Raw genomic sequence first — 12,995 nt, 5'->3', positions numbered from 1 at the left:
GATACATGAATCATTGTACACACTTTCACAGAACAAAAAAGCAGTAGAAAATTTAATTCAGTTTTACAACATAATTATACAATCATGACAAGCTCCGTCATCAGTCTTCACATGATTAATCCAGCATTTAATATAAAAAGCACATTCACACAAACACATACTGTATTGCACACATTCTAACTACAATCTCACATGATAGCATAGACAAAACAATAGCATTATTCTTTTTAAAACAATCTGTACATGGTTTCTTCCTCCATTCATAGACCGGGACAGAGAAACCGATATCAACTGATTCACAGCGGAAAACAAAAACATTTACAGTACAGTTCACAGGTTTCCATCACTGCAGTCTATTTAGACTTCCTTCGTTTGGCCTGGGTGGGGCTAGCTCCAGTTTCTGTAAAAAAAAAAAAAAGAATGAGTATAAAAGTATATTAGGTAAAAGGTAGTAGCTTAGGTGTGTGAAGCTTAGGCGTAATGATATATATTATTTTAAAAGCTGCATGTGTGATTAAGTTACCTTTCACAGCAGCACTGGTTCCAGGCCTGACTGATCTCTTCCTAATGCCGCTGTCTGCTACTGGTTCTTCCTCCACCTCCTTCTCTGCCCGGGAGCTGCGTCTGCTCGGTCCCTTGGGCTTCTCTACAGCAGCCCTGGGAGGACCAGATAGAAAAACAACGACAAGGAAAGGAAGAACAACACAAGGGTCTGTTACTAAAGATGCAAGGGTGTGCTTTAACTCTGCTCTACTCAGAGAAAGATATAGTACCACTCAGGACTCTGCTGTTTTTCCTCGTCTACCACAGATACTGTCCATCTTCATCCCGACAGCATCCACTACGTCGACATGATCACTGCTTGTCTTTGCAGCGCAAACATCTTAAAATACATACCTTGGGACTAAGTTGATGGGCGTCTTTCTTTTCTTTGCCCATCTGTGATAGAAGTGGAAAAACAGCGATAATCTATAAACTGTGCTGAACAAACATGGCTTCACTTTCCCCACCATCATATGAAAAACCCCAGGAAAAGAGATAGCTAAAAAGCTAAAAAGGTCATTTGAGTGGTGCCATTTGCTTTGTGATAGGCTGTTCTTAGTTTTAACTTCGGACATGCATGAGTATATTTATATTGTTGCATGCCAATCATACATACCAAGTGCCATTGTTTTCGCCATGTACCTCTTGGCCAACCAAATGAACTCCCTGAGTTTCAGTAGAATTAGAAATGTCTAAGCATTTCTCCTTCAAGAGCGCAGGTTTTTTTAAGAATAGGCCAACGTTCAGAGATCAGAGTAATGGAAAGCTTAATAGCACTCAACACTAAGCATTTTGCAGCTAAGCAACAAAAAGCAGTTCAAGTAATCCAAATGTTATAAGGAGCCTTACCCCTGCTCAGAACTTGTCGAGACCTCTTCACCTGAACAGGACAACAACAAAAAAAACCAGTTAATTCTATGTCATGTAGTCCCAAAAGAAGTAGTTATATTATAAAATAGACACATATTTTAACATCCTAAACAAAAAGGACCACACTTACCCGTCTTCTCACTGGCGACAGGTTCCTGAGACTGTGGTACTTCTTGTTGAATAGGTGCTGGGGAAAAAAGATAAAATAGTTCAATGCACAATTTAATATGTACAACAACATTTCAGCTAAAATATTCATCATGGATTACTTAAACTAGATATATGGCTATGTTAGCTTAATGTTTACTGCCACAGGTACGTACAATAATGTAAACCAATGCCATACATAACACAGCATTTATACTCTTCAAGCTCATTTGTAATGCCCATCCCTAGATGGGCCTTTGAAATACACACAACTCAACAACAATTACACAGACAGAAACTCAGAAAATGGTACAAAGCAATAATTTTATCTTTTAAGGAACATTCAACATTTTTTTTTATAAATGTCCAAATCAAGGAAAACTTTATATTTTAGTTTGTATGACATTTGCTTGACGTGAGCAAGGATCACAGCCAGAATATGGTCATTTTCCTTTTAACTTCAATGTTGTGCATTTACCTGGGGTGGTCTGAGTGGTTTCAACAAATTCAGCAGCTGGTGGCATGGGGGGCTGATCCACAGCTGTATCCGGCTGCACTTGTGGAACTTTGCTGGGGTTAGAAACTGAAGGGGATGTGGTGGGGGCAACATCCTGAGCAGGTACAGATCCAGGAACAATTGGAACAATCAATGGTACAGGACTTTGTACGGGGGCAACCGCAGAGAGCAAGGTAGGGGAAGAGGCACCCGTGTTAGCACTGACTACCGTGACAATAGCAGCTTGAGATGCAACATCCTGGGCCTTGCTTGAAACTGAAGCTGTGGCAGGCACTGGAGCCTGGCTAACAATCTGAGTAGGAACAGCCACATGTGCAGAAACTGGGATTGGAGAGGAGACAGCAGGCAGTGTTATGTTGTTAGAAGCAGCAACAGTACTTTGGGAAGCTGGTGCTTCAATTTGAGTGGCAGGACTAGCAGGAGGATGAAGGGTCTGTGGTTGCACAGCTCCGGAGGGCCCCTGTGCAGACCTTTCTACAGGACTTAGCTGCGAGTCAGCTGTACCTGAAACTGCTGCAGCAACCTGGGCAGGTTTACCTTTCCCCAGGGGAGTGGGAGACAGTGACATTGGGCTCTTTCGGATGTTGTTAGCAGCCCCAGGACTAGAGCAGAGAGGAGGAGAAGCAAGGGGTGTTTGAAAGGGAGATGATGCTGAAGGGCTTGGATGGGGAGATGGCTGCTGGACTGGGGGACTAGGTTTTTGGTCAGAACTTGCGTCACTTAGATTTTCTGGTTTTGGAGGCCCAGGGTTAATTTGATGAGCTGCTAGGGGAGTACCAACTGGGACTGATGAGGACACACTAGTGGCAACCTGTACCTGTCCTACAATACTTCTGGTAGGAGTGCTGCCCATGTTAGACCCTGAGGACTGGGTAGAGGTCGGAGCAGTTGAAAGCTGGATGTTTGTAGTTGACACTTGGATAGGCCTCACCATGGTGAGTGACTGTGGTACCATTGTTGTATTGGAAGCCACAGATCCACCTGGGACCTGGAAAATTGGGTTGATAAATACAGGGGTGGTGGCGATAAACTGTGGTCGGGGGACCGGGGCCTGCTGCCGGATGTCTTGAGGTCTAATGTTTTTGTTAGGGACAGCCACCATGGTGGAGACCATAGTTGTGGGTGCCTGGGGAGTTGGGGCAGATGTCATGGTGTTAGAGGTGACAAACACAGTGATCTGGTTTGGGGACATTGTGCTAGAAGAGGATGGGATCTGTATGACAGAGTGAACACTTGTCCCTGGTTTGGGACTAGGGCTTGGTTTTAGAGCCGCGCTGGATTTAGAACTGGTACTAACGGTCAAGGCAGGACTGCTCTGGGCCGAAGTAACTATGTTGGGGCTTAAACTCATGGTGGCATTAGTGTTAGTACTAAGGGTGGGGCAGAAGGAAGGGGTTGGGTTTACATTCGGATTGGGATTTAAACCAGGACTGGAGATAGGGTTTTGGCTAAGGCTAGGGGTAGTAGTAGAGGTCACGTTAGTGCCAGGGTGCGAGCTGGGAATTGAAGTAGGCTGCAAATTAAGACTGCTGGTAGAAATAGGAACAGCAGGTTTGGGTTTAGCATCCAATTCATTTATAGTGGCAGAAGTACTAACAGCAGCTGACATATCGGTACTCTGGGAGTTACTGTGGAGTGGTCGCCCTGAATCCAAAGCTGACTTAGGGCTGTCCTTTCCCATTAAATCCCTAACATTGTTACTCTGTATGGGCCGAAGAGGCATGTTTGGAATACCCGAGTTATCCAGTAACTGGTTGAGGGACGTTGGAGCTGCCCTGAGGGTAGGCAAGACCTGGGAGTCTAGAGCTGTGTGAGCTGGTTGCCTATCGACTGTTCCACCCTGAAGTTCCGAATCAGGTTTAGGCTGCTGAGGCATGGGGACACGAGGACTTGCCATTCTGGGAGCTGATAACTCCCTCAGAGGCTGTGGCTGGGAGTGAGGCTGAGGCACTTGCCGCTGCTCTGCTGCCACCAGTCCCTGACTTTCCCTGACTCCCTCAGCAGAGTTACCTTGCATTCCGTGGAAAGGACTCTGGGTTAGTTGTGCCTCCGTGGCCCCACTAACTTGTGAAGGCAGAGATACTGGACTTGGGGGTACTGATGATGGGCTTAGCATCATAGTTTGCCCCTGAGGGTTGACCAACTGCTGCTGGGGGGGAGGGCAGGTGATGGCCATCTTTGTCCCCTTTTGTCTCCCTGGACTTGGGGTGGCTGATTTACGACTAGAGGCTGGACTTGACCTCCGGCTATTGCTAGGACTTGCTCTCTTGCCCTGTCCTCCAGGCTGCTTGTCCTGTTTAGTGCCTGCACCTCCCACTCCAGTGCCAGTAGAGAAGGGCTGTTGACTGTTGTTAGTGTTATTTCCACCCACACTGCCATTGTTGTTGTTACCTGGTAAAGTTAAGCCAGGAGGGGCCTGCCCAATGGCTTTCAGAGTTGTTGGGTTAAGACCTTGCTGATCAAATCCCCTATTAAGGTTAGGCTGCCTGGGAGGCAGAGGAATGTTGATTTTGGGAGGGAAAAGCCCTGCAATAGAGGCATTTAGCCTCTCAGGTGAAAGGTTGATTTCGGAGGGCTCAGTACTGGGTGGTCGATTAGTTGGGGTGAGAGGATGGTGGTATGGTCTGGGACTGGCTCTGTTTGGGGTTTTTGGCCTAGAGCTCTGAGAGGTTGTGGGGACATTTGGGAAATGAAGGCCAGGCATGGGGCCTGCTTGCTGAGGCTGACTTGGTAACTGTTGCTGGGGACTGGCTCCAGTGTGCTGGGGCATTGGTGATGGACCAGGGCCTTGCTTCATCATGTGAGTGTTAGAGCCCTGATTGGCCATCATCTGTTGATTTCCATTTCCAGGCTGCACCCCAATTTCTGTGCCACCAGGCCTGTCCTGCTTAATGTGGGCCCCTGCAATAGAATCTTCAGAACCAGAGCCTTGAGGACCCTGTCCTGCCTCTGGATGGGACATTCTTCGCGCAGCACCTGCAAGCTGGAAAGGCGAACAAGACACAAACACCGTTTACTCCCAAGAAAATAAATAAATAGCACACACAAGTTAATTATCAATATTGTGTGTACATGGCTCTCACCTGTGGGTTCACCATCAGGGGCATCCCTCTGGCTTTATCAGGTGACGGGGGTACCCCTCCATGTCCTTGCAGACTGATCATTACAGGCATGTTGCCTTGCTGTGAGACAGGAAGCCTCTGCACCTCCGGTGGATTGCCCATGCCCCTAGGAGGCAGCTGCCCTCCTGGAGGGATGGACATACGATTCTTTGCCTGCTCCTGCTGCATCTTTAGCATCATCATCATCTGCTGTTGTTGCTAAAATACAAGTAGAGATAAACTGTTAACTATTGTTTTGATAGAGCAAACATTCATTACGGTATATCTAATTAAATATACCTGTTGTTGCAGGTGTGGCTGTTGAGTTTGCTGCTGCTGCTGTTGCTGTTGCTGCTGCTGCTGCTGCTGCTGTTGTTGCTGCTGCTGCTGCTGCTGTTGTTGTTGTTGTTGTTGTAGCTGATGAGGGTGCATCTGGGGCTGGCCTTGACCAGAAGTCTGTGGCCCAGTCATCACCTGCTGCCCCGTCATCCCGGGCTGCCCCGTCATCCCCGGCTGCCCCGTCATCCCTGGCTGCCCTTGAGCATTCTGATGACCCTGCATTTGCATCTGTTGCATCTGCTGCTGTTGCTGCATCTGCTGCTGCTGCTGTTGTTGTTGTTGTTGTAATTGTTGCTGCTGTTGCTGTTGCATTTGTTGTTGTAATTGTTGCTGCTGCATTTGTTGTTGCTGTATTTGCTGCTGTTGTATGTGCTGCATTTGTTGTTGATGTTGTTGTTGTTGTTGCTGCTGCTGCTGTTGTTGTTGTTGTTGTTGTTGTTGCTGCTGCTGCTGCATAAACTGCATCGGAACCTGCTGCAATACTCTCTGGTCTCCAGGTTGGCCGGGAAAACCTAGGTAAAGTGTAGAAAGGCTTACATTTACAAATCAAACACACATTTTGAAAAGTAAAGTCTGTAAAATTGCAAAGAGTAAAGAATCAGCTAATTATTCCCAACATTTAAAAAAAAATGTAATTGAATATAATTTACCTGCAGGCCTGTTGGCAAAATCAGGGAGTTTCTGGCCCGAGTTTTCTAAACCCAAATTCTGTTCACCACCCAGATTTGGCAGTTCGGGATCCTCCATGCCAGCGGCCACATCAAGGCCACTAAGAAAGTAAATAGGTGAAGTTGATTAATAAATTCATGTAACAGTGACTGTCTACTATAGAAAGAAAGAACTGCAAAAAAAAAATGTTACCCAAGTCCTTCTACTTGCTGCTGTCCTTCTCCCTCTTTGGGCTTTTTCTTTCGTGCTGGTTTCTTCTTTTTGGGTTTGGTCTGGTTGCCACCACCTGCTCCCTGTTTTCCTCCTGGCCCAAACTGGCTGGCTGAGATGTCACTCTGCAGCAGGTTGACGAGCAGTGGACTAGTCAGTGTTACATCTTTGTTGACAGGAAAGCCTCCTTGCTGTGCACAGGGTCCCCCCATTGGCATCTGACCAGGGAACTGTGAGTTAAAGTTCATGCCATGACCTGCAAAGTGGCCATTTCCCATCTGCATGTGCTGTGCGCCACCCATCATGCCTGGCTGCTGCTGTGCCTGCATATCAGGGACCATCTGCTGGACACCCAAGTCCCCTGTGCCACTGTTAGGATCCCCTAAAGGATGCTGGTGTTGTTGAGCTGCCTGTTGTTGTTGCTGTTGCTGTTGTTGTTGTTGTTGTTGTTGTTGCTGCTGCTGCTGCTGCAACATTGCCTGTTGCTGTTGTTTCTGTTGCTGTTGTAACTGCTGCTGTTGCAACTGTTGTTGGATAAGAGGATGGCCAGCGGGGAGCCTCATCTGTTGCCCATGCATGCCCATCGCTTGATTAGGATTGCCAGCAATAGGAACCTGCTGTGGCTGTTGCTGATTCATCTGCTGGTGTTGCTGCTGCTGCTGCTGCTGCTGCTGCTGCTGCTGCTGCTGCTGCTGCTGCTGCTGCTGCTGCTGCTGCTGTAGCTGTTGTAACTGGTGCTGTTGCTGCTGCTGCTGTTGCAGTTGAGCCATTTGCTGTTGCTGTTGCGGAGTCATCTGCTGAGGGCCAACCTGGCCCTGGAATTGAGCCATGTTACCTGGAACGTTTGGAGCAGTGCCACGCATCATCTGGCCGGGCATGACACCAGCTGGAATCTTGCCTCCAAATGCCTGCTTGTTGCCTTGCATCTGGTTGGCAACCATTTGTTCCATAATAGAGTTTTGTTGCTGTTGCTGTTGCTGCTGCTGCTGCTGCTGCAGGAGCAAGGCCTGGTGCGCTTGGCCTCCAACCATCTGACCTTGCCCATGCATCACCCCCTGGCCTTGCTGAGGCATCATTTGCTTGGGTGGGGTCATCCCTCCTCTCTGCCCTTGACTAAGGGGCCTTGAGAGGACAGTCTGACCACCACCCTGGCCTTGAACCTTCTGGCTGGGGGACGAAGACACAGGCTGGGCCTGATGCTGGAGGCCCATAATCTGGGTCTGGAGGCCTGGCTGTTGCTGGCCCATACTAGGCCCAGCGGTTGTACCAGGGGGAAGACCTACCATGCCACTTGGTACACCCATAACATTTGGTTGGGAATGGGGTGGACCCTGCATTGAGTTTGGTGTGGAGGCTGGCGGAGCTCCTGATTTAAACAAAGAGGGGGAAAAAAAACTGTTTAATATATATTGTGTTATACTGTGGTAATACAATATAACATTATGTTAACTGCGTGTTAAGCCATGGCATTTCAAATGAGACTGTTGACACGACAGAGCACATCACATTTAAATATGAACAAAAAGCAGAATACATAGCTGGAACTTGAATGAATGAATGTTCCAGTGACAAGTTGAGTGAAACAGCATAAGTAATAATTGTATATTTGTTAAATATATATATAAAGAAACTCTAAAATTACAACTCAATCTTAACACGTTTATTTTATTAATATATGCATTTTAGAAACAAGAATTATTGCTGTTGTAAATGTTTTATGTTTGCTGAGGCCAAAGCTATATCATAAATGCAACTCAATTCAGTAGTGTATATTTTCAGTTTTTATGGTTTTCCAGCAGTTGTTTTTATCAGTCAAAAAGCCTATGTAAATATCTGTAAAATGAGTTTTTGCCAAAAAGGCTTTTGATTGCATAAACAGCAAATATCTTACCCGAGTGAGTCATGGCTTGGCTGCTCTGAAGCTGCTGACCGACTCCTCCACCAGGGGTTCCTGGAGTGCTGGCACTCACCTGACCTTGGACAAAGTTGGGGTTTGGAAAGCCCATAGGACGCTTTGTCATGCCTGTAAAAAGTATTCATTGATTTTCTTGTTGTTGACATCAGAGTACTTTTAAAATAAAATAATAGGGCATTTACAAGGACCAAAAAACACTTTTTTGATGTGCATTTAAGTCTACCTAAACAATGTTACAAACATAGCCCACCTGGGTGAACTTGCGCCCCAGGCTGTCCATGCTGGGGCATTCCCATGAATCCTTGTTGCATGCTACCCTGTTGTCCAAGGGCTGCTCTTCCTGGCGATCCAACGCCCTGAGGGAAACCCTGTGGAGTTGTAGGTCTCTGAGCCATCATAGGAGGAGTCCCTGGTGAACCCTGCTGAAAAGGAGACGAGGAGGACCCAGGGGACTTGGCAGTGAGGTTGCCTTGCGGTCCAGATGTAGGTGGAAGGGGCGGAGGTGGTCTGGGCTGTCCTGCAACACCTCCAGGGCCAGCCTGTGGGCCTTTAGGCTGGGGGGTGGCAAACTGACCAACTCCTGGCTGTTGTTGCTGTAGTTGTCCCTGTCCCATGGCATTGAATACCTGCCCAGCTTGCTGGCTGCCAAATGGGTAAGGGGGTGGGGGATGGCTGGGAGTTTGAACTGCAGCAAGGGAGGGTGGACGTTGAAGCATTTGGGCTTGTGGTGGAGGCTTTCTCCAGGCAGGGCCTCCTTGAGCGGCTGGTGACTGCAGCACCCCAGAGGGCAGCTGGTTCCAGCCAGGAGGCACAGCCATCTGGCCCGATGGGTTGAATTGAGGTCGAGGTCCAAGCTGGGCCAGTTGAGCTTGCTGCTGGGCCTGTTGCTGTTGGTGGTGATGTTGTTGTTGTTGTTGTTGTTGTTGTTGTTGTTGTTGTAGCTGTTGCAGTGCAGCAGGGTTAAGCAGTCTACCACCCTGCAGAGCCTGCATGTGATGGGCAGCCTGAGGAAGCATAGGGCCTGAGACATGTGGGCCAGCCTGTTGGTGCTGATGCTGCTGCTGTTGCTGCTGCTGCTGAACAGAAATACCTGGCATCATTGGATCCATGACATCTGTGGGACAGGAAGATTGAAATTTCCATTTCTGTATTGTCCAAGCTATAAGATATTCAAACCTACAACACGTATCATTTGACGTACAAGAAATAAAGACCTGAACCTGTCTGTGAAGATGGTCTGGGAACACGAGGATGCATCTGTCCACTGCTGCCTGGCATCATAGCCTGAGCTGCCATGCCAGGCCCGGGAGGAACCATCGCCGGATTCGCCATCCTCACTCCTCCTTATGGAAATATGTGAAAATTAAATCAAATTGTACAAACAGGCAAATAACTGGCATATATCAAGTCAGTAAACATGGATTAAAAAATAACAGAATTATAGTTACTGTTATTAATGAGTTGCTGTGACAGACTAAAGAAAACAAAAACATCCAAGCAACACGTTCAGTTGGCTTTGTCTTTACAGCTTTTGTTTATTTCCCAGATGCATGTTTGTTTGGAAAAAAAGACAGAAAAACCATAACAGAATTTCTGTCCAGTATTTCACATTTTGATTGGTATAAAGACAACATGTAAAATACATTTAGTAAACTAGTACCTGGACCAGGCTGACCGGGAAATCCAACATCCATTCTCATCTGGCCAGGTCCTCCAATTGGTCCGTTCACTCTCACTTCTTGTCCTCTATTTGGTCCCACAGCCACATTGATGGCCCCTTCCCCTGAACAATAATTGAGGGAAGACGTTTGCTAGGGTTCTAATTTGTATGCTTTATTTAGAAGTGTCACATAGGGAATAAACATTGTCTCTTGCATTCTGTGTGTGTGGAGTGTGTAGGCTATGTTGTCACCTTCTATCTGCACAGAGAGGATCCCCAGGTCTCTGAGCTGCTGCTGGTTGTTCTGGGCCAACAGTCGGAGTCGCTCAGCAGCATCCCGAGGAATGTTAAAGGTAACACGCACACTGTTCCACGGCTCCACATGCTGTGGCTGTAGCCTATCAGAGCCTAAAAGAAGGACAAAGAATACAAGTTGAAATTAACGTGCAAGCTGGAACCACAAATCTAAAACTATTGGTTAAAAAAGAATATGGAAAGGATCGAAAAACAAAACTCTTGCTGCTATATTCCACAAAAAAATGTGGGCATGTTTTAAATATAGAAATTCTGCAGGTGTATCTAAACTAGGTACATATACAGCCAATTAAAATACCACCCAATTATCTCTGACATGGATCACATATTCACACTAACATTAAAGTGTTATCAGTCATTAATCAGTGTCCAAATTACATCCAAGAATATAAATCTTTTTTAGCAATGTATTCAACCGAGCAGAGAAGAGTCGTACATGTTTTATTAAGAGTGTATTATGAATGTAGGCCTTATGTCTATTTTGTATGCTGTTTTTCAAACTACCTTTCTTTGCATTTTTTATAAACTTTTTCCAATGTTCCTGTACTATTCAGAATTTGCACAAATTTATCTAAATCTTATCTATATAAATGTTAGGTTTACTGCTTTTCCCCAATAACAATGACAGCTACAGAACTTACCCATATCAAGCATGTTGGGTATCCCACTGAGGATAGTGTCAAGTTTTCGAGTGAAGTCCTCATCCTCCATATTCCCTTGAAAGGCGACAAAAACTGTGAAATCTCTTCCCTCCTCTCCGTTTTCTTCTGATCCATCTTGCTTGTTAACGTTCTCCTCCGTAAATGTGGCTTCCTGGCTACTGTCAGCATCCTCCCCTGCATCCTCCCCAACGCCAGAGTCCCTGTCGGAGTCATTATCAGGTTCCAGGTACTCTGTCCTCTGGGATAGCGGCGGTGGGGTACGTCGATGCGCCATCCTCCCCTTTTTAATAGGAGCGGCGTTTGAAACGTTTTAGGCTGAAATTGTACATGTCACAGAAATGGGTCACTAGTCCATCCCACTCGACAGTAGTGTCACAGACAAGACACAACAGAGCTGGCTATGTAAACTAGGTACAATCAGTACTGAAGTAGTGGAAAATCTCAAATACAGTAGAAACAGAGGTGGAAGAGGTATTTAGATCTTGTGTTTAAGTAAAAGTTGAAGTACTAGAGTGTAGGAATACTCTGTTACAAGAAACCGTACAAAAAAATGTAAAAAACTATTAGCATAGAAATATACTTTAAGTACCAAACGTATAATTATCTATTATGCAGAAATAGACCTTTTTAAGAATAAAATTAATTATATGTTTTGATAGTAATATTGATGCATTAAAGTGTTATCAAAGCTGGTAAACGTGCAGCTAATTTAATAACTTCGGATGCTGCATGATTGTGAATTTTACCCCAGGTGTAAATAAAGTCTTACTTAAGTGTTGATTATATTTCTCATCATTAATCGAAATATGCAAAGTAACTAAAGGTGCTTAATAAATGCAGCGGAGTAAAAGTACACAAGTTGAACTGTAGTGGGGTTGAAATACAAAGTAGCAAAAAACACAATTCCATCAAAATTGTACTTAAGTACAGTAGGCCCTACTTGAGTTAAGTAGTTACTTTGCACCACTGAGTAGAAAATATGCTGGATAAAGAGGCAGTAGGATTTCAGTTATACGTTGTACATTGCAGCCTTCAAAATCAATCAAACAAATATTGTTTTCAAATACTAGTGAAGTAAATAGATGACGTTATCGCAGTAACAACACACGTTAGTAGTGACATCATTGTGACCGGCGATGCTAAACTTATTCAGGCATGTCAAGATCTTACAGAAGTGACTGTAGGTGGTCGATGTGTTTTAACTGCTGTTTGATTTGCATTAATGTCGAATAATGTTACATTGTATAAATCTACTGCCATAACCGGTGAGCAGCTTCATGATCGGCCCAGCAGCAGTAGCACGGGCCTTGACGCAAACTTAAGCTAACGTAACGAAATATAAATCAGCAGGGATAACACAAATACCCTGCATCCTATGCGAGTGTGCACACCCGTGCCAATTGGAACACCGATTACAATTCAAATGAATAAGTTTCTTGCAGTCACTGCATTACGAATGAGGATACACATTAAATGTCAAGGCGGTTCCTGCTGGCTTCTCCGACGCTCCAGTTAGCAAACGTTAGCAAAGTTAGCCTTGTAGCACTGCAGTTAATTCATCATGAATGCACTGAAACATAACAGATTGGCTTTCAAATTCGTTAACTTTAACTTGACATATATCGTCAGCAGTAAAGTCCACATGAGAAAAAGCAAAAGCCTTACCACATATATTCGTCTGACACTAAATTCGACCATTCGACATCTGCTAGCCAGATTAGCTAACAAAACATGAACCACAAGCAAGAAACAATGTCAAGCTAGGGGGTAGAAAAATACTATTTCCGGTATTACTTTCCAAAATAAAATCCCAATTAAGGAAGAAGCAACGTCCCTTTCAAGAAAAAAAGGTATTAATATTAAGAATTGATATAAATCCAACCTCCCCCTTTGTAAAACTATTTCATTGTTTATATTTCCATTTAGATGTTTCTTCCTGTCAAATAACTTTTTTTCCTTCATAATTTCATTGTCTTGTGTCAACCTAAATATTTGTTTACAGGTTTCTAGTGTATGGAGCCATTCAACTGAAAGAACACTTACGTGA

General features: G+C 45.2%; 1 protein-coding gene across 6 annotated transcripts; it reads right to left on the bottom strand.

Annotated features, from left to right (window-relative positions):
* Window positions 1-23: 23 nt before the first annotated feature.
* ncoa6 (nuclear receptor coactivator 6) lies at window positions 24-12,707 on the bottom strand. Of its 6 annotated transcripts, none has more exons than XM_063885585.1 (17): window positions 12,614-12,707; window positions 10,928-11,263; window positions 10,224-10,379; window positions 9,972-10,094; window positions 9,526-9,654; window positions 8,562-9,425; window positions 8,288-8,419; window positions 6,379-7,762; window positions 6,168-6,286; window positions 5,479-6,029; window positions 5,161-5,397; window positions 2,039-5,060; window positions 1,544-1,600; window positions 1,393-1,423; window positions 898-939; window positions 524-657; window positions 24-400 (listed from the first exon to the last, which is right to left on the bottom strand). In XM_063885585.1, the coding sequence occupies exons 2-17, from the start codon at window positions 11,220-11,222 to the stop codon at window positions 354-356; spliced, it is 7,323 nt and encodes a 2,440-aa protein (XP_063741655.1). In that variant the 5' UTR covers window positions 11,223-11,263; window positions 12,614-12,707; the 3' UTR covers window positions 24-353. The 6 variants fall into 6 exon arrangements, with proteins under 6 accessions (XP_063741655.1, XP_063741675.1, XP_063741664.1 ...); XM_063885605.1 differs by having other exon boundaries at window positions 9,532-9,654; XM_063885594.1 differs by having other exon boundaries at window positions 9,526-9,651.
* Between the last annotated feature and the right edge of the window lie 288 nt (window positions 12,708-12,995).

Source organism: Eleginops maclovinus, chromosome 1 (assembly GCF_036324505.1).
Source record: "Eleginops maclovinus isolate JMC-PN-2008 ecotype Puerto Natales chromosome 1, JC_Emac_rtc_rv5, whole genome shotgun sequence".
NCBI lineage: Eukaryota > Metazoa > Chordata > Actinopteri > Perciformes > Eleginopidae > Eleginops > Eleginops maclovinus.
Note: the sequence above shows the minus strand (reverse complement) of the source record. Positions and strands in the feature narration are given on the sequence as shown.

Coding starts and splice junctions, on each gene's coding strand:
- ncoa6 (XM_063885585.1), bottom strand. CDS start 11,222: ATGGCGCATCGACGTACCCCACCGCCGCTATCCCAGAGGACAGAGTAC. Junction 6,287..6,378: donor CAGCAAGTAGAAGGACTTGG/GTAACATTTTTT, acceptor TTACTTTCTTAG/TGGCCTTGATGTGGCCGCTG. Junction 658..897: donor CCCATCAACTTAGTCCCAAG/GTATGTATTTTA, acceptor TGGTCCTCCCAG/GGCTGCTGTAGAGAAGCCCA.